Consider the following 20,622-nt stretch of genomic DNA (forward strand, 5'->3'; position numbering starts at 1 on the left):
TCAATCCTCTTCAGAAAGGCTCATTCCAACCTCATTTTCCCATCGTTGTTTAATGGACATAGTGGAAGCTTTTTTCCAGATTGTAAAACTGAATATACAGTGCAGACCTGTTTTATGATAAGTTCCCCTTTGTGTCTATGAAAAGCCTGATTAAAGAACTTGTCTCCAGGTTTCAGGGCCGAAGTTCTGCATTAAAACAATGTCTTAATTGAAGATATCAGAAGAAATCATCTTTCTCTGAGTCGTATCTATCTGATAATTGTTGAAATGCTTCTAAACCTTTACCTAGAGCTATTTTCCAGCAGTGATGCCTTTACCGCACCAATACTTAAATCTGGTATTGTTTTGTTTTTGCAGCCGTGAATGTCCCGTCATATAACGGATGTCAAATGTCTTGTCTTTGAGTTCCTTAAGCCAATTGCTTGGTGGTGTTTTTATAGAGAGAGATACTTTGGGCAACAGTGATTTTAACAATTGTTTGTCTCCCAAAATATATAGAGGGGAGAGGAATCTGGATCTCAGCCTGATCCATTTCCTTCCACCTTATTTCGCTTTCTTGATAGTATTTTTCATATAAACAAAGCAGGCAGAGAAAGGCTTAATAGTAATGAAATCAATCAAAAAGCTGCAACATTATTACACAAAATTACGTGATGACAACTACCTATCATAATAAAAATCATCATAATATATTGTGGCTAAAAACTTTTACTATTGACCATCAAAAGCTGCCAGTTCACCAAAATATGTCAGCCTCAAAACACAATTATCTCAGTCATGTTTAGGATCATTGTCTCTGTCCTCAGCCAATCAGAGGCTTGTTACCACCAAAGAACCTCCTTCTGTCCGAGTCGTCTTCATGAGGGCTCAGAATTGTTTTGCTTTTCCCCCATTTTCCAGAAAACCTTAAACATGAAGGAGCTCATTTCTCTGGAGGCTGATGTTTGTGGACTATAGGTGTAAACCAGTGGAGCATTGACATCTGTGCAGTGGATCCTCTTAGGGTCAGAGTTCAGGCCTCTTCTGTCGCCGTGGAAACAGCCGCCTATGACACGAGCTGATACGAGCGCACATCACCCACAATGCACTGCTGCAGCTTCAATAAACACCAACTACAGTGTTTCTGTGTAGAGTCCAGACCCAGCTCTGAGAGAAAGAGTCTCAGTCAAAAAAACAGCAGCAGGATTCACCTTTTAGACCAGAAATGTGTGAGTGTTTTATTAGGACGAGGAACAAGTGAGAGAAAGTCATGTCCGAACAAATCATGAAGCTTTTTATTTATTATGTGCAGAACAAACAGAGAATCTACTGTAGCAAGAGCAAAGAAATCAATACTTTACTGTTTACTGAACCCAAATACAAAGGAAAAAACTATATTATGAAAAGAAACATCATAAAAATTCACTGTCAATAGATTTCCTGTTCTCCAAATCTGCACTTGAGGAAAACTAGCAAAATATAAAGACATAAATGTACTAAAAAAATTATAATAAATGTGATAAAAGTAATGTAATCTACTGATCTTACAACGACTGCATCATCTCCACAGTGGTTTAGACTTTTCTCTCCCGACAACACAAGATTTTTACAAAATGCACAAAAAATAAAAGGAAAAACTGCTCCTCCAAAAGGATAAAAACAGAAACTGTAGTCAACTATGTGTGATTTTGATGTAGAAATAAAACATGATTCACAAAAGCATAATATTTTCAATCAGAACTTTTCCCACTAACCACCTCTGATGAAAGTTGAAGTAAAGTCTCATATTGACACAGTTTGGTTTTAACCTACATGTGTTTTGCATAAATCGACATATTTCAAACCACAAACTCAGTGATAAAACTCAATAAGACTCCAGTACAAGATCAGACAGAACCTTTAACTCCCGACCTTATTTTGTATTTTTAAATATAAATACGTACAAATACGTATTTGTATTTAAAAAAAATACAAATACTTAATGGTTTTATTTGACTTTAAGGAAATGAGCAGTGTCTCCAAAATTAGGAAACCAGACTCCAGCAAACAGCGGCTGAGTGAAGGTGGTCTGGACTCTGTGGAGGAGGCTCATGGTTTTGTCCTTAACACTGTAAAAGGACAGAGCCCCTGCGCTGTGGTCCAGGTAAACCCCGATTCTGTCAGAAATTGGACCTAAGACCTCAGACTTAACTCTATTAAAATAGAATGAGTAACTGTTTTTATCACAACGTAGAGCCCAAGATTTATCATTGTATCCAAATAAACATTCATATCCATTTCCACGTCTCTTTATATCCCTGTATGACACTGCTATATAAACCCAGTCCCTCCCTTTCCACTCCACCTCCCAGTAACAGCGGCCCGTCAGACCCTCTGTACTCAGGACCTGTACATAATAATCAAATCTGTCCGGGTGATCAGGATAACTCTGCTTTTCTCGCACACATGCTGCTCTTCTGTTTACATCAGACAGAGACAGCTCTTTGTTTGCTGTGTTTGGGTCCAGTGTGACGTCACTTGCATACCTGAGGAAGTCCTCTCTGGAGCGGGGCTCAGGCTCAAACACATTAAACTCTCTCAGACTGAGCTGTAGTCGGTCCCTCAGCGCTGACACAGCTCTGGTCACATCCTCAAAGTCTGTCCTTGGTCTGGTCTGGAGCCTGGACTCGGTCTTCTCTGAGTCTGTGGACAGTGAGGGGCAGAGCAGGAGAAACTGGTTGTGGTCCGGTGTGAGGGACAGTGTGTCCAGCTCTGAGATGTTCCTCTTCAGCTCAGTGACGTCCCGCTGCAGTTGGTCCTGAGTCTCTTGGACTTGTTTCAGTTGGATCTGCTCCTCAGAGCGGATCTGCTGCTCCACTTCAGAGCGTCTCTTCTCCAGGAGAAGGGCCATCTCTCTGAAGCTGTCCCCACTGCGCTGCACTGCTGTCTGGGCAGAGCGGCTGATGTCCTGGGCCTCCTGTTGGAGCCTCTCCTGCTCCGTCTCTTTGTGCTGGAGGTTTTGTTGCAGCAGAGCCCTCTTGGCCTCCAGCTGTTTCTGCCTGTGAGCCCTCTCTGCTGCAGAGGACACTGTGTCATGGCCCTTGTGCTGGTCCACAGAGCAGAAGGAGCAGATGATCTGCTGGTCTGTGCGGCAGAACAACTTCTTCAGCTCATTGTGCTCAGAGCAGAGGTTTTCCTGGAGCTTGTCAGAGGGCGCCACCAGCTGGTGTCTCTGTAGTCCTGAAACATTTCGATGAGGCTGGAGGTGGGTCTCACAGTAAGAGACCAAACACTGCAGACAGGAACTGACCGCCTTTAGCTTCCTCCCAGTGCACATATCACAGCTCACATCTCCAGGACCGGCATAGCAGTGGTCAGCAGGGGGCGCTATGAGCCCTGTCGTCTTCAGCTCCTCCACTAGATTGGCTAACACTGTGTTTTTGGCCAGGACAGGCCTGGGAGTGAATATCTCTCTGCATTGAGGACAGCTGTACTTCACCTCTTGGTCCCAGCTGGTTTGAATACAGTCCATGCAGTAGCTGTGTCCACAGGGAAGAGTCACTGGATCCTTCAGTGTTTCCAAACAGATCGGACAGGTTAAGACGTCTGCACTGAGTGCTCTCTGCGCCATCTCTGCACTCGGTGAGAATGACTGATAGTTTCACTTCACAAACATGAAACCTAAGTCTGCAGTGGGAGGAGACAGGCTCCACCCCCTGGTCTGAGCAGGACTAATTTTAAACTATTACAGAAGCTGTTCTTATGTGTCAGAGGCTTTTGATTTGACTTGAAAATGTCCTCTATTTATATAAACCTTCAGCCTGACACTTTCTCTGTTAATATCCCTCAGTATCTGGATTTGTTGATAGTTTTCCCATATTACAGTAATGTCTCAAAGATGGGGTATTATGCTTTTTTCAGTCACATGAAACCAGTCTATATCACACTACAATGATGACCAAACCTTCTGTTGGTCTGTAAATGCAGCAAATTAGAATAACTGCCTTGTATAAAATTGCTCTCTCAAAATGGCTGTAGTGAATGTCTTGAAATAGGCCTCTGTCTCTTTAAGACCCTCTGACCCTTTCAGACACGCCCCCTCCACACTCTGTCTGTGGCATCAGTGGGGAGGGGGTTCTGCTGAGGAGCAGTGGTTGGTTACTCGGCTGGTGACGAAAGCTCGGAGGCGTCTCCAGGAGGTGGGGGCGTTCCTAGGAGGACTCAGGCAAACCTATCCCTAAAATGGCCGCCATCAGAGTTTTTACAGATTACTCAAAAATACGTGAATGTGCCAAAGCAACACTTCAGGCATGTTTTTAATGAGGGAATGACATAATAACATGATGTAAAGCTTGAAAAAGTCGATTTTGCATAATACCCCTTTAAAGGGTTTATTATATGAACATGAGCTCGAGGATGGGTTAGATTTGGAAGACTGTTACACAAAATATTTCAAATAAAGGTGTGTCCTGATTGATTGTGTAATATCTGAGTCATGAGGGGAAAAAACTGGCACAAAGGTCAACACAAACTGCAGAGTTAAAAACAGATTTGGAGCAGGATCCAGATTTGCAAAAACAAAGTTGATCTCGAGCCAAAAGAGACAAAGATTTTCTTCAGTTGACAAAATAATGTAGTCAATATAAAACTTGTCTTCTATTCATTCTTAACTATTACAGACTTTTAAATAGACTGTCTATTTCTCTACAAAATGAACTATTTAAAATTTGCCAGAGTTCAAAGTTAACCCTTGTTCTTTTTGTCATGTCTCGATAATTACAGGAAAACCACAGAAACAGGAAAGTCTCACTGAGCTAATCTTTTTGCCCCACGGAAAAGCTTGGTTTCTCTATAATATATATCTCATCCGTTATTTCTATCCATAAAGAAACAGAAGGCGGATCCACATTCAGCCATTTTTGAGTGAAAGTCTTTTTGCTTGAGGCTGTAGGATTGTAGGAGGTATTGGTCCTCCTTTCTTAGTCCACTTGGTTTAGTTTCCAAGGTAAAACACAAAGTAAGTAATCAGTTTAAAGGTCCTATATCATGCAAAATCGACTTTTTGGAGCTTTTAGCCATGTTGTTATGCTATTTCCTTATCAAAAACACCACCAGAGTGGTGTGTGGCTTCATTCACGCAGCTCTCAGTAATCCTCCTGAATCCTGCTCTCTGAGCAGCTGCTCCGCCCTCTCCGGGTGAACGACTAACCTGCTCAGTTGTGTCGTAACAGCGGAACGGAAGTGCTCGACGTCTGTAATGTAATGTCTCAATTCTATGCTTAATGGCCTGATTTTAATTTGTGAACCACCCTTTTCATTATTTCTGTTGTAAGAAATAAATAAAAAAAAAAAAATAAAAAAAAAAAGGATGTGCCCGAGGTGCTTCCAGGTCAGCTGTGGCCAAAACAAACACATCCCCTGAGCTTCTGAACAGACGTCATGTTTGCGCTGCAGCTGTGAAGATGGAGCTCGTTATAACCTACTCTGGACACACCTGTTCTTTATTCTTACCTAACGATAATGTCACGGAGATAAAGAAGCGCATTTGGCTATGAGGACGAGGAGTTTATACAGTATATGGTTCAACCTTCCTTAAGAGGCCACTCCCGTCAGAAGTTGTTTTTTTCTTCGGGATTCAGCGACTATCAGCAAAATATTGTTTTTCTGTGATTGTCACTGATGGATGTTTGGGGAACCTTCGCCAGAATCAAAGTGGATTAACTTTTATAACCAACGCGAGTCCCATAATGTAAACAGCGATGGACCAGAGTGGTGAGTCAATCCAAACGCGGGTTAGCTTGTGTGTTAGCATATCAGCATGTGTGTTAGCTAGGGGTGTAACGGTACGCTAAAATTGTATTCGGTTCGGTTCACGGTTTTGGAGGGCTCGGTTCGGTTAATTTTCGGTACAAATAAATAAGAACTAACAAAAATTTTCTTTTGAAAAGCTGCCAATACACAATAGAATTCTTGCATAAAATAAATAAAAGTGACCCATTTGGGTGATATTTTAAATAAATTGCACTCTTATAATGAGAGTTACTGTAACTCATGAGAACCATGTGGATTCAACTCTTTTACTCTCGTCTACTCACCAAACTACTGTCCTGATACTCCAGACTCACCAGACACAGTAAGAAGAGGGTTTAAATGAGAGTGAGGCCCAGAGTCTGCGCAGAGAAAACCTGAGAGCAGCGCCCGGGACACAGGTGACATGATGCAGCCGCGCATGAGGCGAAGCACCGGGAGACAGACGGCCGAGCGGGACACGAGCGGAGAAGCACTCGCGCTTTGGATGAGACAGGGGGAAGGCGGTCGGTCTCTCCTGCTCATTCACTTCACCAGACTACTCCGTTTTGGTGTTATATGTGGCGAAGTAGGCGGAGAGTGAGTGCGCGCTGGAAGAGCCTGTCCCCGTAACAACGCGTTGATTAATCAGTGAAACAACACTACGTAGTTTGCGTATAGGAAGAACCGGCTCTGAGCGCTGGTGTAACTTTTTGGCTGAAGTGCGGACGTGACGGGATATTGTAGCGAGGCTCAAGACTTTTAATCAAATACTTAAAGCCAGCGCCTGTAGTTTCTCCCGGCTACTCATGCAGCTTCAATGTACGTCACTCAATAGCGTCCGTGCGGAAACTCGCGTAGGAACTTTGTTCCGCGGCACTTAATATGACGCTAATAATAAATTTACATTATTTAATGAAAATAATACACCGAAACGGTACGCAAGTGGACCGAACCGAACAGGCCGAACCGAACGGTTCAATACATCCCCGTGAACCGTTACACCCCTAGTGTTAGCCATTTATGAAGCTGTGTTGCAGATGTCAACTCCGTATAACTGCATTGTGAAGTATCTTCACTTATTGCTGTTTATTTATATTACGGTAAAGTATGTGCGGAGAGAGGGGGCGGAGTTAACTGAATCGAAGCGTTGTGTTTTCCGGGTTTGAAAAATACCTCCAGAAAACACTTATATTTATCACAAAAATGAGTGCTCAATAGCGGTAGAGGCACAATCATTCATATAAATGCCTAAACTTTGGAATGGCTAAAATAGCATGATATAGATCCTTTAATATTTCTCATAACCTCTGTCCAGTAGGGGGCAGTCATGGGACATTCCCAAGAAATGTCCTGCTGATGTTTGTCCACAATTCCTCCAACAATAACTGTGCTCCCCTATTATAGTCTGATGCTCTTTGATCATAGGGTTAATAACCTTAATGAGTTCATCCAAGTAAACTCTCTCCATACGTCTGAACTAGAGGCAGTTACAAAGGTTTTGCAGATGTTTAACCAATCCTCTTCAGAAAGGCTCATTCCAACCTCATTTTCCCATCGTTGTTTAATGGACATAGTAGAAGCTTTTTTCCAGATTGTAAAACTGAATATACAGCAGCCTTGAATGTCCCGTCATATAAAGGCCAGCGCAGAATCTTTGTCTTTTTTTCCACTGCCTTGTCTTTGAGTTCCTTAAACCAAAAGCTTATGGAGAGAGATACTTTGGGTAGCAGTGATTTTAACAATTGTTTGTCTCCCAAAATATATAGAAGGGAGAGGAATCTGGATCTCAGCCTGATCCATTTCCTTCCACCTTATTTCGCTTTCTTGATAGTATTTTTCATATAAACAAAGCAGGCAGAGAAAGACTTAATAGTAATGAAATCAACCAAAAAGCTGCAACATTTTTACACACAATTACGTGATGACAACTACCTATCATAATACAAATCATCATAATATATTGTGGCTAAAAACTTTTACTATTGACCATCAAAAGCTGCCAGTTCACCAAAATATGTCAGCCTCAAAACACAATTATCTCAGTCATGTTTAGGATCATTGTCTCTGTCCTCAGCCAATCAGAGGCTTGTTTCCACCAAAGAACCTCCTTCTGTCCGAGTCGTCTTCATGAGGGCTCAGAATTGTTTTGCTTTTCCCCCATTTTCCAGAAAACTTTAAACATGAAGGAGCTCATTTCTCTGGAGGCTGATGTTTGTGGACTATAGGTGTAAACCAGTGGAGCATTGACATCTGTGCAGTGGGTCCTCTTAGGGTCAGAGTGCAGGCCTCTTCTGTCGCCGTGGAAACAGCTGCCTATGACACGAGCCGATACGAGCGCACATCACCCACAATGCACTGCTGCAGCTTCGATAAACACCAACTACAGTGTTTCTGTGTAGAGTCCAGACCCAGCTCTGAGAGAAAGAGTCTCATTCAACAAAACAGCAGCAGGATTCACCTTTTAGAACAGAAATGTGTGTTTTATTAGGACGGGGAACAAGTGAAAGAAAGTCACGTCCGAACAAATCATGAAGCTTTTTATTTATTTATTATGTGCAGAAAAAACAGAGAATCTACTGTAGCAAGAGCAAAGAAATCAATACTTTACTGTTTACTGAACCCAAATACAAAGGAAAAAAAACTATATTATGAAAAGAAACATCATAAAAATTCACTGTCAATAGATTTCCCGTTCTCCAAATCTGCACTTGAGGAAAACTAGAAAAATATAAAGAAATAAATGTACTTAAAAATGATAATAAATGTGATTAAAAAAAATGTAATCAAATGTTCTTACAACGACTGCATCATCTCCACAGTGGTTTAGACTTTTCTCTCCCGACAACACAAGATTTTTACAAAATGCACAAAAAATAAAAGGAAAAACTGCTCCTCCAAAAGGATAAAAACAGAAACTGTAGTCAACTATGTGTGATTTTGATGTAGAAATAAAACATGATTCACAAAAGCGTAATATTTTCAATCAGAACTTTTCCCACTAACCACCTCTGATGAATTAAAGTCTCATATTGACACAGTTTGGTTTTAACCTACATGTGTTTTACATAAATTGACATATTTCAAACCACAAACTCGGTGATAAAACTCAATAAGACTCAAGATCAGACAGAACCTTTAACTCCCGACCTCAGCAAAACAACCATAAATAATGGATTCATTGGAGTTTAAGGAAATGAATAGTGTTTTCATAAAAACAAGGCCTGACTCCAGCAAACAGTGGCTGAGTGAAGGTGGTCTGGACTCTGTGGAGGAGGCTCATGGTTTTGTCCTTAACACTGTAAAAGGACAGAGCCCCTGCGCTGTGGTCCAGGTAAACCCCGATTCTGTCAGAAATTGGACCTGAGACCTCAGACTTAACATTATTAAAATAAAATGAGTAACTGTTTTGATCACAACGTAAAGCCCAGGATTTATCATTGAATCCAAATGCACATTCATCGCTGCTTCCCTGTCTCTTTATATCCCTGTATGACACTGCTATATAAACCCAGTTCTTCCCGCTCCACTCCACCTCCCAGTAACAGCGGCCCGTCAGACCATCTGTACTCAGGACCTGACATGCAGTCACATTTCTGTCCGGGTGATCAGGATAACTCTGCTTTTCTCGCACACATGTTGCTCTTCTGTTTCCATCAGACAGAGACAGATCTTCTCTTGCTGTGTTTGGATCCAGTGTGACGTCACTTGCATACCTGAGGAAGTCCTCTCTGGAGCGGGGCTCAGACATGTTAAACTCTCTCAGACTGAGCTGTAGTTGGTCCCTCAGCGCTGACACAGCTCTGGTCACATCCTCAAAGTCTGCCCTTGGTCTGGTCTGGAGCCTGGACTCGGTCTTCTCTGAGTCTGTGGACAGTGAGGGGCAGAGCAGGAGAAACTGGTTGTGGTCCGGTGTGAGGGACAGTGTGTCCAGCTCAGAGATGCTCCTCTTCAGCTCAGTGACGTCCCGCTGCAGTTGGTCCTGAAGCTCTTGGACTTGTTTCAGTTGGATCTGCTCCTCAGAGCGGATCTGCTGCTCCACTTCAGAGCGTCTCTTCTCCAGGAGAAGGGCCATCTCTCTGAAGCTGTCCCCACTGCGCTGCACTGCTGTCTGGGCAGAGCGGCTGATGTCCTGGGCCTCCTGTCCGAGCCTCTCCTGCTCCGTCTCTTTGTGCTGGAGGTTTTGTTGCAGCAGAGCCCTCTTGGCCTCCAGATGTTTCTGCCTGTGAGCCCTCTCTGCTGCAGAGGTCACTGTGTCATGACCCTTGTGCTGGTCCACAGAGCAGAAGGAGCAGATGATCTGCTGGTCTGTGCGGCAGAAAAACTTCTTCAGCTCATTGTGCTCAGAGCAGAGGTTTTCCTGGAGCTTGTCAGAGGGCGCCACCAGCTGGTGTCTCTGTAGCACTGCAACATTTCGATGAGGCTGGAGGTGAGTCTCACAGTAAGAGACCAAACACTGCAGACAGGAACTGACCGCCTTTAGCTTCCTCCCAGTGCACATATCACAGCTCACATCTCCAGGACCGGCATAGCAGTGGTCAGCAGGGGGCGCTATGAGCCCTGTCGTCTTCAGCTCCTCCACTAGATTGGCAAACATTGTGTTTTTGGCCAGGACAGGCCTGGGAGTGAATATCTCTCTGCATTGAGGACAGCTGTACTTCACCTCTTGGTCCCAGTTGGTTTGAATACAGTCCATGCAGTAGCTGTGTCCACAGGGAAGAGTCACTGGATCCTTCAGTGTTTCCAAACAGATTGGACAGGTTAAGGCGTCTTCACTGAGTGCTCTCTGCGCCATCTCTGCACTCGGTGAGAATGACTGTGTTAGTTTTGCAAACATGAAACCTAAGTCTGCAGTGGGAGGAGACAGGCTCCACCCCCTGGTCTGAGCAGCTCTGAGCAGGAATGATTTTAAACTATTGTAGAAGCTGTTCTTATGAGTCAGAGGCATTTTATTTACCTTGACAATGTCCTCTGTTTACATAAACCTTCAGCCTGACACTTTCTCTGTTAATGTCCCTCAGTGTCTGGATTTGTTGATAGTTTTCCTTTATTACAGTAATGTCCGAAAGGGTTAATTATATGAACATGAGCTCGAGAATGGGATAGATTTAGAAGACTGTTACACAAAATATCTCAAATAAAGGTGTGTCCTGATTTATTGTGTAATATCTGAGTCATGAGGGAAAAACTGGCACAAAGGTCAACACAAACTGCAGAGTTAAAAACAGATTTGCAGCAGGATCCAGATTTGCAAAAACAGAGTTGATCTCGAGCCAAAAGAGACAAGACTTTCTTCAGTTGACCAAATAATGTAGTCAATACAAAACTTGTCTTCTATTCATTCTTAGCTATTACAGACTTTTACATAGACTGTCTATTTCTCTACAAAATGAACTACTAAAAATTTGCCAGAGTTCAAAGTTAACCCTTGTTCTTTTTGTCATGTCTCGATAATTACAGGGAAACCACAGAAACAGGAAAGTCTCACTGAGCTGATCTTTTTACCTCAAGGAAAAACTTAGTTTCTCCATAATATATATCTCGTCCGTTATTTCTATCCATAAAGAAACAGAAGGCGGATCCACATTCAGCCATTGTCCAGTGACGGCCTTTTTACTTGAGGCCTGTAGGATTGTAGGAGGTATCAGTCCTGCTTTCTTAGTCCACTTGGTTTATTTCCAAGGTAAAACACAGATAATGTTTCTAATAACTTCTGTCCAGTAGGGGGCAGTCATGGAACATTCCCAAGAAATGTGAACATGTCTTGCTCATGTTTATTCACATTTCCTCCAACAATAACTGTGCTCCCCTATTATAGTCTGATGCTCTTTAATCTTAGGGTTCATAAAATACCTTCATGAGTTCATCCAAGTAAACTCTCTCCATACGTCTGAACTAGAGGCAGTTACAAAGGTTTTGCAGATGTTTAACCAATCGTCTTCAGAAAGGCTCATTCCGACCTCATTTTCCCATCGTTGTGAAATGGACATAGTAGAAGCTTTTTTCCAGATTGTAAAACTGAATATACAGTGCAGACCTGTTTCATGATAAGTTCCTCTTTGTGTCTATGAAAACCATGATTTAAGAACTTGTCTCCAGGTTTTTGGGCCTAATATCTGCATTAAAACAATGTATTAATTGAAGATATCGGAAGAAATCATCTTTCTCTGAGTCATATCCATCTGATAATTGTTGAAATGCTTCTAAACCTTTACCTGGAGCTATTTTCCAGCAGTGATGCCTTTACCGCACCAGTATTTAAATCTGGTGTTTTTTTTTGCAGCCGTGAATGTCCCGTCATAAAACGGCCAGCGCAGAATCTTTGCGGTTCTTTCCACTGCCTTGTCTTTGAGTTCCTTAAACTAAATGCTTGGTGGTGTTTTTATAGAGAGAGATACTTTGGGTAACAGTGATTTTAACAATTCTTTGTCTCCCAAAATATATGGAGGGGAGAGGAATCTGGATCTCAGCCTGATCCATTTCCTTCAACCTCATTTCGCTTTCTTGATAGTATTTTTCATATAAACAAAGCAGGCAGAGAAAGGCTTCATAGTAATGAAATCAACCAAAAAGCTGCAACATTATTAAATGACAACTTCATATCATTATAAAAAATCAAAATATGTTTCGGCTAAAAACCTTTACTATTGGGTCAGAGTTCAGGCCTCTTCTGTCGCCGTGGAAACAGCCGCCTATGACACGAGCCGATACAAGCGCACATCACCCACAATGCACTGCTGCAGCTTCAATAAACACCAACTACAGTGTTTCTGTGTAGAGTCCAGACCCAGCTCTGAGAGAAAGAGTCTCATTCAACAAAACAGCAGCAGGATTCACCTTTTAGACCAGAAATGTGTGTGTTTTATTAGGATGAGGAACAAGTGAAAGAAAGTCATGTCCGAACAAATCATGAATCTTTTTATTTATTTATCATGTACAAAATAAACAGAGAATCTACTGTAGCAAGAGCAAAGAAATCAATACTTTACTGTTTACTGAACCCAAATACAAAGGGAAAAAAAATATTATGAAAACAACCATCACGACTGCATCATCTCCACAGTGGTATAAACTTTTCATTTTTACAAAATGCACAAAAAATAAAAGGAAAAACTGCTCCTCCAAAAGAATAAAAACAGAAACTGTAGTAAACAATGTGTGATTTTGATGTAGAAATAAAACATGATTCACAAAAACATAATCATATTTTCAATCAGAACTTTTCCCACTAACCACCTCTGATGAAAGTTGAAGTAAAGTCTCATATTGACACAGTTTGGTTTTAACCTACATGTGTTTTGCATAAATCGACAAATTTCAAACCATAAAGTCAGTGATAAAACTCAATAAGACTCAAGATCAGACAGAACCTTTAACTCCCGACCTCAATTTAAAAAAAATACAAATACGTAATGGTTTTATTTGAGTTTAAGGAAATGAACAGTGTCTCCATATGAACCAATACAGACTCCAGCAAACAGTGGCTGAGTGAAGGTGGTCTGGACTCTGTGGAGGAGGCTCATGGTTTTGTCCTTAACACTGTAAAAGGACAGAGCCCCTGCGCTGTGGTCCAGGTAAACCCCGATTCTGCCTGAAATTGGACCTGAAACCTTAGTCTCAACTCTATTAAAACAAAATGAGTAACTGTTTTTCTCACAAAATAAAGCCCAGGATTTATCATTGAATCCAAATCCACATTCATAGAAGGTTCCACTTCTCTTTATATCCCTGTATGACACTGCTATAAAAACCTCATACATGCTGCACTCCACCTCCCAGTAACAGCGGCCCGTCAGACCCTCTGTACTCAGGACCTGCCATCGCTCAACAAATCTGTCCGGGTGATCAGGATAACTCTGTTTTTCTCGCTCACATGTTGCTCTTCTGTTTCCATCAGACAAAGACAGCTCTTTGCTTGCTGTGTTTGGGTCCAGTGTGACGTCACTTGCATACCTGAGGAAGTCCTCTCTGGAGCGGGGCTCAGGCTCAAACATGTTAAACTCTCTCAGACTGAGCTGTAGTTGGTCCCTCAGCATTGACACAGCTCTGGTCACATCCTCAAAGTCTGTCCTTGGTCTGGTCTGGAGCCTGGACTCGGTCTTCTCTGAGTCTGTGGACAGTGAGGGGCAGAGCAGGAGAAACTGGTTGTGGTCCGGTGTGAGGGACAGTGTGTCCAGCTCAGAGATGCTCCTCTTCAGCTCAGTGACGTCCCGCTGCAGTTGGTCCTGAAGCTCTTGGACTTGTTTCAGTTGGATCTGCTCCTCAGAGCGGATCTGCTGCTCCACTTCAGAGTGTCTCTTCTCCAGGAGAAGGGCCATCTCTCTGAAGCTGTCCCCACTGCGCTGCACTGCTGTCTGGGCAGAGCGGCTGATGTCCTGGGCCTCCTGTCGGAGCCTCTCCTGCTCCGTCTCTTTGTGCTGGAGGTTTTGTTGCAGCAGAGCCAGCTGTTTCTGCCTGTGAGCCCTCTCTGCTGCAGAGGACACTGTGTCATGGCCCTGGTGCTGGTCCACAGAGCAGAGAAGGCAGATGATCTGCTGGTCTGTGCGGCAGAAAAACTTCTTCAGCTCATTGTGCTCAGAGCAGAGGTTTTCCTGGAGCTTGTCAGAGGGCGCCACCAGCTGGTGTCTCTGTAGTCCTGCAACATTTCGATGAGGCTGGAGGTGGGTCTCACAGTAAGAGACCAAACACTGCAGACAGGAACTGACCGCCTTTAGCTTCCTCCCAGTGCACACATCACAGCTCACATCTCCAGGACCGGCATAGCAGTGGTCAGCAGGGGGCGCTGTGAGCCCTGTCGTCTTCAGCTCCTCCACTAGATTGGCTAACACTGTGTTTATGGCTAGGACAGGCCTGGGAGTGAATATCTCTCTGCATTGAGGACAGCTGTACTTCACCTCTTGGTCCCAGTTGGTTTGAATACAGTCCATGCAGTAGCTGTGTCCACAGGGAAGAGTCACTGGATCCTTCAGTGTTTCCAAACAGATTGGACAGGTTAAGGCGTCTGCACTGAGTGCTCTCTGCGCCATCTCTGCACTCGGTGAGAATGACTGTGTGAGTTTTGCAAACATGAAACCTAAGTCTGCAGTGGGAGGAGACAGGCTCCACCCCCTGGTCTGAGCAGGACTGACTTTAAACTATTGTAGAAACTGTTCTTGTGTGTCAGAGGCTTTTGATTTGGCCTATAAATGTCCTCTATTTCTGTAAACCTTGAATATGCAACTCCCTCTGTTAGTTTAGGTTGTTTTCATGTCATCATGTGCTAAAGGGCTTATTATATGACAGTGAGCTCGAGGACAGTTAATATTTCTAGGGAAGAATGTGATATTAAAGTTTGACAAAGGCTTTGGGAGTTTACAGAAAGACAAGGATTCATTCCTCGGTTTATGATCCACAAACAATCTGCAAGGTTTAAAAGACAGAAAGCTGCACTATTTGCTTTTAGTGTGAATAATGAATGATTATTTTCATGTTTTATGGATTGGCTTCTTTAGGCAGCTGTTAACTGACTTGTATTAACTTTCCTCTTGCCTTAATGGCTTTACCCTTCGTGTTTACAAGTTTGTGGAAGCGCTACACTCGTCATTACTCATTCACTAACCCAATATTACTCTGGACAAAGGTCTAATCCAGGTGTGCACGAAGGCCAAAAGTCACAATCTCTCAGAGTCAAACATTAAACCAAGAACTAAACTTGAACAAAAGCAGTCCCAAAGTGCAATCCAGGCCACACACTGTCACTATCTAACGAGCGTACTACTAAAGAGACAGGAGGAGGTGTAGGAGGAAGCGCCTGGGGAGGGGGGAGGGCGCTCCTAATTGACCCCCGCTTCGTTAGGGGGGGCTGTTTCCATGGACACTCGAGGGATTCAAAGACAGAGCCGTGTTCACACCTGACAAGGCTGAGGAGACGGGGGCGTCAAGAGCGGACGGGTGATTTCTCTGCATTAATGATCCAGTGATACGGCACGATATGATGTTTGGTAAAGCAGCTGTGAAATCAGACAACCACATGGCAAAGGTCTATCTATCTATCTATCTATCTATCTATCTATCTATCTATCTATCTATCTATCTATCTATCTATCTATCTATCTATCTATCTATCTATCTATCTATCTATCTATCTATCTATCTATCTATCTATCTATCTATCTATCTATACATCTATCTATCTATCTATCTATCTATCTATCTATCTATCTATCTATACATCTATCTATCTATCTATCTATCTATCTATCTATCTATACATCTATCTATCTATCTATACATCTATCTATCTATCTATCTATCTATCTATCTATACATCTATCTATCTATCTATCTATCTATACATCTATCTATCTATCTATCTATCTATCTATCTATACATCTATCTATCTATCTATCTATCTATCTATCTATCTATCTATCTATCTATCTATACATCTATCTATCTATCTATCTATACATCTATCTATCTATCTATCTATCTATCTATCTATACATCTATCTATCTATCTATCTATACATCTATCTATCTATCTATCTATCTATCTATCTATCTATACATCTATACATCTATACATCTATCTATACATCTATACATCTATCTATCTATCTATCTATCTATCTATCTATACATCTATCTATCTATCTATCTATACATCTATCTATCTATCTATCTATCTATCTATCTATCTATCTATCTATCTATCTATCTATCTATACATCTATCTATCTATCTATCTATCTATCTATCTATCTATCTATCTATCTATCTATCTATCTATCTATACATCTATCTATCTATCTATCTATCTATACATCTATCTATCTATCTATCTATCTATCTATCTATCTATCTATACATCTATCTATCTATCTATCTATCTATCTATACATCTATCTCTCTATCTATCTATCTATCTATCTATACATCTATCTATCTATCTATCTATCTATCTATCTATCTATCTATACATCTATCTATCTATCTATCTATACATCTATCTCTCTATCTATCTATCTATCTATCTATACATCTATCTATCTATCTATCTATCTATCTATCTATCTATCTATCTATCTATCTATCTATCTATCTATCTATCTATACATCTATCTATCTATCTATACATCTATCTATCTATCTATCTATGCATCTATCTCTCTATCTATCTATCTATCTATCTATCTATCTATCTATCTATACATCTATCTCTCTATCTCTCTATCTCTCTATCTATCTATCTATACATCTATACATCTATCTATCTCTCTATCTCTCTCTCTATCTCTCTATCTCTCTATCTCTCTATCTCTCTCTCTATCTCTCTATCTCTCTATCTCTCTATCTCTCTATCTATCTCTCTATCTCTCTATCTCTCTATCTATCTCTCTATCTCTCTATCTCTCTATCTCTCTATCTCTCTATCTCTCTATCTCTCTATCTCTCTATCTCTCTATCTCTCTATCTATCTATGGATATGGGACTTAAAAATAGACCTAAAAACATTATCTTGGGTGCCTCAGCATTGATATTATACCTTTTATAGTTTAAAATGATGTGTCTGTAAGAATTGAAACGTAACATTGAAATACAAGGGCTCAAGCCGCTGAATCCTTTTCCTGGGGCTCCTCCTTTTGGCAGCAGTGGGAACAACTTATTAAGAAACTGATAAACATACTTTGAGCAGAACGGCTCAGATATAATGTTGGAAACGGGTAAATTAAACAGCTTTACCAGTGTGTGAATGCAATTAAATACTACTCCAGGTATCTTTGACTAGCTCGATATGTCTCCTTTCAAGAAGTCTCAAAAGATATAATGCTGAGTTGTTAAAAAAAATATGCCGTTATCACTTCAGCAAAAGCAACAGATGATATTACTTTACTTCTCAGTGGTTGTTGATGTTCTGCACATAAAGGTTAAGGTTAAGTTGCTTTATTTGTCATTATACAACAACTGTATAACGGAATTTGTCCACTTTCTTTCTTTTTGTCACTTAATGAAGCTTAAGTCTTCCGCATCCCGTCTCCCCCAAACCCTAAACTCAAAATTAAACCGCCCAAAGCTAGAAGTGGAAATGGTTAGAGTTAACAGGGAGACATTTTGTAATTATATAATGCAACAAAATGTGCGGTAACACTATGATGAGTGTGCACTATCGAAGCATTTGTAAATACTTATTTCATGATTTCTAGTGCTTTCCTCATCCTTTTATAAGCAGCTAAAATGTAATTATGTTTATTGTTCAGCCGATCAATAAGTTTAGAGTCTATTATAAACATGGCCGAACCGTTTTCCTAAAATTAACCATTGCTGACTCATTATCACTGTACAATCCGTTTAGATTCTTATATGTGCAAACAACTGTGCAAATGTCTTATGAATGATGAATGAAGTATTTAACAACGCATTACTGCTTGATAGTGTGTAGTGAGTGACGGATTTTAACATTTAGCAACACATTTTATAACTTAAACTTGCTCAAATGTAAGGATCTTGTAAGTTATTATACGTCAATAATCTTGTGTAAAGCGCTCAACAAATTACTACCGGCTAAAATGCTTCATAACAATTCCAGAGAGAGTGCATTATCTGAAAGGATGTGGAGATTTTACATTGCCAAGAGCTCAATATACTCAGAAAAGTTTTTTATATGTCTGTACACGGAGACAACTTTGGAACAAACTGGACGCAACTCAACAATGCCAAACTATCCACAGATTTAAACTGTTATATAAACGTTGGGTCAATATAGAGAGAGCGGATCTTCAATTTTACATTCTGGCGCTTTTGTTTCTTTACCATAAAAATATAAAATGAAGATGTAACATGGAAGCTCAGTGTGAATATTAATGTGAAATGAGGGTACTATATATAACAACGTGCCTTTGGTCTTTTACTTATTGTATCGACAGTGCTATATTGTTTTGAGATTTTCTGTAAAGCACATTGAGTTGCTTCCCGTCTGAAGACAGCGCTTTCTAAAAATAAAATCCTTGCCGGTGTGGGCTTTGAAACTCCACTTATAAATAAATATAAACCAACTTGAGTCGTGTCATTCTTTTTCTTGTAAAGTAGATAAACTGTTTCCTTGTGGAGCTTGCTTGGACATCACTGCTGGTCATAATTTAGCTGCTGATGTGGTGCCAATTCATTTTGCCACTTCATTAATCACACTGATGTAAAAGTGTGTGTGTTGAGTACAGTATAGTTGAAAGGTTTCTGCGCGGCATTAATAAAGCATAGAGTCTCGGGGGGTTCAGGGCTAATGCAGGTCAATGTCGTCTCTAAGGCACATAATTTATACATCACTGACATCAAACAGGTCTCTTTAATGTGCAAATGCATGGACTAAGCTTTTGTGACCAAGTCGGAATCAAAATCTACAGTAAAATACATTGGGTCAACATATTAGCTTCTGGACAAAGCACAGACCTGTTCCTTTGGCAGGAAATTTCATTTTTATTCAGTTTTTATGAGCCAACAAAAAATATCTGGAGATTTTAGCCATAGTTTTGGTCATCATGAACCTCTTTTAACCCCTTGCCTTCCACCTGAACCCAGCACATTTTCTCCAGTTTGGCTTTACCCCAGTCCAAAGGCTTCTGGAAAAAAAAGCTGTGAAAATAGCAACAAAACTGAGACGAAAACAATGACGGAAATGTGACAAAAAAGTGAGAAAACATTGGCAAAAAAGTGACGAAAAATTTATGAAAAAGTGGCAAAAATGTCAAAAGAAACTGACAAACAATGGACGAAAAAATGACAAAAATGTGACAAAAAAATGACCAAAAAATGTGATAAAAAAAATGACAAAAAATGTCAAAAAATTGACCAAAAATTGACCAAAAAGTAGCAAAAAAATGACAAAAAATGTATTAAAAGTTGACGAAAAAATGAAAAAAATGTGACAAAAAATTATTAAAAAAATTACAAAAATGTGATAAATATTTGACCAAAAAAATTAAACACATTTGCAGTTCGAAATTGCCGCTGATGTGGCTCGGCTTGGCGGACCGTCGGGGGAAGCATGAGGCGCGAGAAACCGCCGCAAACAGCGTCAAATAAGCATGGAAAACCTGTGCAGTAAAGTGAAGATTACTGCGCAGATTTCGAACTACTCCTGGTATTATTACGCCTTACAATATAGTTCCCCCTTTTATCCGCTTAGAAAATCCACATTGTTTAATTTTCTGTAATTATACTTTGTAGTGGAACACTTCACGTAACCATATTTAAATAGGGAAAACGTGGAAGAGCTTGGTAGCTTCTATCTTGACCTGTTTTGGCTATAGTGGAGAGAGGGAGAGGCTAAATGCTAACGCCGTCTGCGCTGTGTTTACGTGATTGAAGGCACGGGTGAAGACCAGACAGGTCCTAAAGAACTCGTCAAAGCTCAGGTAAGAACATATCTCAGTATGTAAAAACTGTTAATTTCAATGTAGCAAATTTTAGACAGGTAAGACCCTTTATGTCTCTGTATGCGGCCCGAATGTTTTTACACTCCATGATTCTGTCTCATGTAGAGTATTGTATAACCACATGGTCACGGCTGCTGGTACAACACTCAAACCAATAGAGTCTCTTTTTAAAAAAGCCATAAGAATCTTGGACAAGAAACCGTTCTCCTTTCACCACTGCACTGTTTTAGAGAAGCATCATTTACTCAATTAATTTTAAATATGGTTGCCTTGTATATAAAGTATTGCATGGACTTGCTCCACCTCCACTGCAGGATTTCATCAAGCCAAAGTCTGTTAGTGGGATCACGGGCTCCAGGGCATCAGCTCGAGGAGACTGTGAGGTTCCACACAGGAGAACCTCCTCTGGACAGACTGTGCTCTCTGTGAGGTTCCACACAGGAGAACCTCCGCTGGACAGACTGT

General features: G+C 41.0%; 3 protein-coding genes across 4 annotated transcripts in view; all 3 read right to left on the minus strand.

Annotated features, from left to right (window-relative positions):
- Positions 1–20,622, minus strand: part of cacnb4a (calcium channel, voltage-dependent, beta 4a subunit) — a gene marked incomplete at its 3' end in the record, with an annotated part of 92,772 nt that overhangs the window by 62,151 nt on the left and 9,999 nt on the right. The gene's annotated exons all lie outside the window — the stretch shown is intronic.
- LOC306968324 (uncharacterized protein) lies at positions 1,966–10,552 on the minus strand. The gene is made up of 2 exons (XM_079563667.1): positions 8,935–10,552; positions 1,966–3,591 (listed from the first exon to the last, which is right to left on the minus strand). The coding sequence occupies exons 1-2, from the start codon at positions 10,538–10,540 to the stop codon at positions 1,967–1,969; spliced, it is 3,231 nt and encodes a 1,076-aa protein (XP_079419793.1). The 5' UTR covers positions 10,541–10,552; the 3' UTR covers position 1,966.
- On the minus strand, positions 13,164–14,787 carry LOC306968325 (tripartite motif-containing protein 16-like; the record flags this gene model as incomplete). The annotated part of the gene is made up of 1 exon (XM_079563668.1): positions 13,164–14,787. The coding sequence occupies exon 1, from the start codon at positions 14,769–14,771 to the stop codon at positions 13,164–13,166; it is 1,608 nt and encodes a 535-aa protein (XP_079419794.1). The 5' UTR covers positions 14,772–14,787.

Source organism: Gobius niger, assembly GCF_951799975.1.
Source record: "Gobius niger genome assembly, chromosome: 9".
Lineage (NCBI taxonomy): Eukaryota > Metazoa > Chordata > Actinopteri > Gobiiformes > Gobiidae > Gobius > Gobius niger.

Coding starts and splice junctions, on each gene's coding strand:
- LOC306968324 (XM_079563667.1), bottom strand. CDS start 10,540: ATGGCGCAGAGAGCACTCAGTGAAGACGCCTTAACCTGTCCAATCTGT. Junction 3,592..8,934: donor AAACACTATTCATTTCCTTA/AACTCCAATGAA, acceptor CACCGAGTGCAG/AGATGGCGCAGAGAGCACTC.